This window comes from Botrytis sinoallii (genome assembly GCF_014898435.1).
Source record: "Botrytis sinoallii strain Bc 23 chromosome Unknown BSIN_002, whole genome shotgun sequence".
Classification (NCBI taxonomy): domain Eukaryota; kingdom Fungi; phylum Ascomycota; class Leotiomycetes; order Helotiales; family Sclerotiniaceae; genus Botrytis; species Botrytis sinoallii.
In genome coordinates, this window is record NW_024066029.1 from 2,501,522 (window position 1) to 2,508,091 (window position 6,570).

The window sequence follows — 6,570 nt, forward strand, 5'->3', positions numbered from 1 at the left end:
TTATTTTAGAGGGAGATAATGTATTCCTCACTAGAATTTGATGTATGATTAATGATGATCCAATGACATGATACTTGCCCCCAACAAACAAGTTGCGCAGGCTCCTTTCTACGGCTTTTTACAAATTCAAAGAAATTCGGTTGCATCGTAATAGTAAATATGTGAGGATAATACAAAAAGAATAGTATTTAAGTAGAACTGTCGTTCACATTGATAATCTCGCGGCTAATGCATACCTAGAAAACTGATTACGTCAATGACGCTATGAACACGTCGCTAAGTCGAAAGCTACAAAACTAATCCAAGTGGTGCCGAAAGTTAAATAGTTTTAAGGGTCGCTCGCATATAAGGAGGCGGCTATCTATACAGAAAGATCTACCTGGAAATCTAGTTGTAAAGAAGAAAATCCATCATTTGAAATCGTGATTTGCACTCTGAATCCAAGGCGAACATTTCGAATTTTAACTGGTATCAATTGGGCGTATGCAAACTAGTGATAATGCTATGGGGAGGGTTAAACTCGTAGAAAGAATTGTGGATTTACTTCATCAATATTTTTCATCTCATGACAAAACAAAGAAACGCTAGAGATGATTTATGAAGTAATCGATATATATTTTTATCAGGAATCAATAGACCATGAAGACTCAGGTACATCGTTTTCCGATTGACTCCTAGTCTAAAGACCGTTATTGAAACCCAGGATACGAAAGATATGAAGACATGAAGATATGCCGATACTCATTCTCTGGAGAAATCCAACGCGCATGTACGCATTACTGTGCGTGCCTGGTCTGCTTGCCGCTCTCGTTCGGTACTCCTACCTTCATATTAGTCAAACTCATTAAAATGAATATAGGATTCCTGGCTCGATATAAACAACGAGATCCCTCACAATTGTAATGATTATTGGCGCATACAATCACGACGATTCCTTCAAGAATAGATATGTCATCACTGGTCGAATAGCCTCCTGTATATCTAATCCATGATTAACCTCCCTTCTCGCCTCTTTCTTGAACCAAAATCGCTTCGTCTTTGTTGCGATTTTCCTTCCCACGCTTGACCCCTGGACAAAATATGACTGGGCGTTTAGGCATCATTTTTTGAAGCCTACCGATTTGGTGGTGAGAATTCTACGAAGCACTCGCTATCTGAAATGGGAGCGAATAGTCAGATATCTGCGCGCGGTGTCCAGATTTTTCTTAGATGTGAGTGCAGTCTCTCCGACAATATTTGAAAGTGATGATCTTAGATCATGGGCACCCTCTATCTCCTTTTCGGTTAGAAAGCCAAGACCCTCTCGAAGGAGATGCTGAATCATAACCTTATGTGTTAATTGGATCATTGATTTGATAGGAAATGGAAGTTTCCGTTGAGGTGACAATCGACTTACTGATCAGAGAGGTGTTGCTCGACCTAGAAATTGAAAAATTTAATGCATATTGATAAAAAATACTAAAAGGGGTGGAACGGTATTGTGCACAGTCTTCCAAGGTTGAGAGATGTCTTAGCTCCAAAAATCGGTTACCCATCATACAAACGCTCGCTTATCTGTGGCTTTGAAAGGAAGGTGTCTTGCGTTTAGTTGCACACTATAACAGGGCTGACTGCGGTATGTATCCGATGGAATCTCATCATTTATTCTCAAGTTTCTTACCCTGAAAACTTTTAGAAGCATAAGCGTGTACATCAAGTTGATCTGTCGACTTGAAGCCTCGTCAATTACACTACTTGGTGCACGGTTATGTATATTACAGAAACTAGGTGTATAATATTCGATTACTACATTTCGCTTGCCTGATGGGACTATCCCTCTATAAGCACCATCAGATAGTAGAAATCATGCTATTATAGGATTATTCAGTAAATATCTTGTTCTTAGCATGGAATTTTATATCTGTAATAAGTCTTTATTGAGTAATATATACGGTCAACTAGTGTTGAAAAAAGCTCTTAGTCTTACACTTTTCTCCTACATCCATCCATGCTAAAGAGGATCAAACTATGAGAGGAAGCATACTGAGGGGAAGTATATTAAGACTAACTGTACGGAGTATATCAAATCCCGAAGAAGAATATTCTCAAGTGATGGATTTCACAATTATTAAAGATCTGATCAAACAAATCGTCAACTCCAAACGAAGATATAATTCAATTGATGTGCTCAGAGCTCATAGTAACTTGGTCAAATGAAGAATTTTCGGTCACAAAGCAGTGGGTGCAGGGATTTGTAAGGCTCCTATCCTTATTTCTGAATTGGAGTTCGCCTGCATGTATCAATTGTCATTCAACTCGCCAGTGGAACTCAACCCATTTCCGATGGTCAGGGTCTTCGCGGTTTGAATATTTGATTTGACAACTCATTCGGTGGTGACCCGATGGATAAGGACATCCGGGAGCCACGAAAAAGGTGATTGGTACAAAACATTTTCCCTGGTAGGAGGCATTCTGATGTCAAAAGAAATTCCATACTCGGTAAGATGTATATGTAGGATCATTTTCTTCCAATTTTTCATTGTTGCAACATCGCTAGAATTCATATTATTTGGCTCGTCGAATCATAGTTTCTCTTGGTAAGTTCTTTTCGAACAATTCCTTCACACTTTTTCTTGAGAGAAAGTCTTGCAGCGAATGATTGCTAGAGTATCAGATTTATCTAGTCTCAAAGTCATCGGTTTATTGGCCAATAAGCTGTGAAAAGAAAATGGACAACAATGACACAACCTCAATCGAAAATGCTGCTGCTGGCCAACACAGCCGCAAAGCACCCAAGGAAAGAGATGTCCTCATCGGCACCTGGTTGGGCTCCGCTGGATTCGGCCCCGTTAGTGACGAGAACGTTGTTGGCGCAAAGATCGACGAGACCGGCATACTCAAATACGTTGTGCATAATCGAAACACACGAGGTGGCGTTCTAGAGCGCCCTTTTCCCGGTGCACAACAGCATCGTGGTATTTTGATGAGAGAAGCCAGTATTAGATGGTATCCTCATCTCAAACCATTGAGTGTTATGGAGAGAAGGGAGTATGTTAAAGTCCGTAACAAATATGTCTCGGGCTCCACAATCGAGCTTTCGGGTGCAGATGATATCCGAGCAGTTCGAGAAGCTCAGGAGACTGTTCGTAGATTTGAGTCTGTTGCTCACCAAGAAGCAAACACGACCAACATGATTCCAGTCATATTACCCCGGGACACAACTCATCAAGCCTCGAACTCTCTCGAAAGACACTCCACATATAGCTCAAGGCAAGATTCTGTTGATCTTGGGAGACATAAAACAAAGAGAATTAGATTCGAAAAAGAGAAGCATGCAATAACAACACCCATTACTCCAACACAACATCCAACAACCGCAACTCATAATTTCCCGACTGCACTTGACGTTGCTTTGCTGTCGAAATCAGTTCCTGTCGCTCCCTCCACCCAGGTATCCTTGATTAACATACCAGCGTCATCGAAAAGTCAAACGCAAATTTCCCATGACGCAACTAACTCCACCAATACATCTGACTCACTTGTAGGCCCAGAAGGGGTTTCGCCACTACGAACATCCCAAGTCCAAGCCTCACGCCATGATAAGACGATAGTCCACGATGGTGTTGAGTATTCAAAGAGATATAACGGTATGTTTCAGGGGAAGCATGTTTCAGTGCCCAGTATTGTACATATAGACGGAGAAGATTATCTAAAGTACGTTGTTTTAACAAAAGCGAGTCAGTTTTAAGAGAGATTCTAGGTGGCGGGGATATGTTGCTTGTGTTACGAATAAATGTTACTTATCCTTTTCACAATCTAAGAGTCTAAAGTTTCTTCATGGAATGAGAACACTCTGTAAGATTGATCTTCTTATGTAATCTATTCATACTACTTCATGTGATAATACTCAATTTTGTATTATCAAAGCTTTAAGGAACGGGGCTATCAAATTCAAACTATCGTTTGTTAAAATTTCACGACGTAAAATGCTGTGACTTATTTTCTTCAGGAATTACTGAGTATCGAATGACTGAGCGCCAAGGAAACAAAAACTAATCCTTCAGTAGATAGATAGCGAAAGAAAAACAAGCGATGTCTATCTAATAATATCTATATAAACAAACTAATAATCATATAAATAAAACTCGATAGAAAACAATATCAGATAAACAATATATTGATAATACAATCTTCAAAAAAAATCTTCCAGTAGTAGAAGAGAATATTTTGGTTAAATATATTATAAGATCATTAAGTCTACTAAAAGTCTTTTATCCATCAAAAGTCTTTTGTCTACCAAATGTCTTTTATCTATCAAAATTTTTTTGTCTATCAAAAGTTTTTTGTCTATCTGTCACGGCGCCAACTACATGATCTGTAGTTGCCTTCATACCTCAAACATAGTATACTAGCACGCCCTATTTTCTATAAATAGAGCTTCACTTTTCCATAGCTTTTCTATCCTTATAGTACAATATAAATCTTTACCTGTATCTTAACAGTTTATATCATCTTCAAATAAGCTATTATAGCTTTATTTCTTATTTTATTTCTAAAGCCTTACCAACACCTTATCCCGATTACATTAATTACACTTACTATTGATTCATTATACACCCTACCGCCGATATTTTGAACCTCAAAAAGTATTAAAAATAAATGAACAAGTATCTATACTAAAAACACCTACATCTAACTTACCTCCACAATTCCTTTTCTTGAATCACATTCTCAACTTCACCAAAGCCGATATCTCTCCTTTTACAAACCTATTCAATAATCCAAACACTACACATTTCACTACCACTCAAGCTGTATTTGAATCGATCGAATCGATTGTAAACTTATTATAAGCCCAAGCTGCTACTGCTTAGGCCCAAGCCATTAATGTTCAATCAAAGATTATCGAATTGAAAAATATAATTAAAATATTGAAGATTGCTGTTTATAATAATTTACAAACTTCACCTTATTGTAAATATCTCGCCGTTTCCAAAAAGTTCAGTAATGATAAGCAAAATATTGTAAAGCATCAAGATTAGTATACAATTTTTCATAATACAATCAATCGCTATTTAACCGCGAATTACGAAAATAAATCAGAGTTTCAGAAAATCACATTTCTTGCTAGCCTACTTTCTGACCCTGCTTATACGAATAATCAGATACACTTTGATATAATTATAGATAACATATATAATTCCGACCTTTAGCCCTTTGAATAGTATACTGTAACAGGCATCTGGCATAAATTAAATAAGCAATACCAGATTCTAGATCTTTTATATAAAGCTTTCATGGATTATAATAAATGTAAAATGAAGAAGACCTTATTTGATAACTTTATTACTAAATTCAAGCAGTTTGTTATCAAATACAAGAAGACTACCGAATAATAAATCACTGATCTTAAACTCAAAGTCTCACAAGAATTAATCGATACTTTAATTAATCGCCTCAATAAACCTTCTATCACCAATATCGATATATAGGTAGTCTAATAACAAGGCATTTATAATGATTTAGAGGAAAAGATTCATCTTAATAATCAATGCAAAAACCAAGGTATCAATTTTAGTAATTAGAAAAAACCTAATGAAAAGAAGCCTGCTATTACTGCTGTAATACCTATACCTGATTTCTCTGGAGATTCTATGTAATTGGATGCTACTCGCTAAGACTAGCAATCTTTATTACATTACAATAGAGAACAATATCTAGATCTTGGCCTCTATCTTTATTACAAAAAGCCTAATTATATCAAATTCAATTATAAAAAAAAGCAATATAACAATGCAAAATATAATATCAACTCAGGAACCATACAATACCCCAATCATCCCCCTGCTACAAACCAACATATTCCGAATGTCTATTGTTTTCCTGTTACCGATTATTATCACAACCTCAAACCTTATTGCAACACTTATAGCCCTATTTATCAGAATACATTCCCACCTACTAATCGTTTCCCGACTGCCGCAGCACCATTTTGATACACCTTTCCAATCCCTATTAATAACAAAGATCTGGGCGGATTTGTTGAAGACTCTATATATTCAGATGATAGTGGAAATTCAATTTCCCAGTTAAATATGTTAAAAGATTAATTTCAATTTATAATCGCAAATCGAGGTTCTTTATAGAAAATTTGCCTTTATGGATTAAGAGATCAATTATATCTAGGAATCCTTTATATCTTAAAACAATAAATAGTAAATCTTTTAAAATCTCAATGGAAATTTTCCTTATATCTAATATAATTATTCTATTTATTAACTTAATAGATAATAAAGCCACAGGATATGAGTTTATAAATAGAATCCTTATATCCAAGCTTGGTATCTCTACATGTTCTTTCCCTATTATCTGCAATCTGTTATTTGCAAATGGAAGGACTTCTGATATTCTATTTCAGTATATACTGTTAGATTTATGAATTAATAATTATAAAGAAATTGGCTTATTCTATATTACTAATCTTTTTAATACAAATCTTATAATCCTTAGTCTTCTATAGCTTCAGTGCTATAATCCTATTATTAATTGGGCAACAATGACTTTTAAGTTTATGTTCATGTATTACTCTAG

At 35.9% G+C, this 6,570-nt stretch overlaps 1 protein-coding gene across 1 annotated transcript; it reads left to right on the forward strand.

The window, feature by feature from the left end:
* Positions 1 to 2,707: 2,707 nt before the first annotated feature.
* EAF02_001710 (uncharacterized protein) lies at positions 2,708 to 3,727 on the forward strand (the record flags this gene model as incomplete). The annotated part of the gene is made up of 1 exon (XM_038897758.1): positions 2,708 to 3,727. The coding sequence occupies one exon, from the start codon at positions 2,708 to 2,710 to the stop codon at positions 3,725 to 3,727; it is 1,020 nt and encodes a 339-aa protein (XP_038762733.1).
* Positions 3,728 to 6,570: the final 2,843 nt, after the last annotated feature.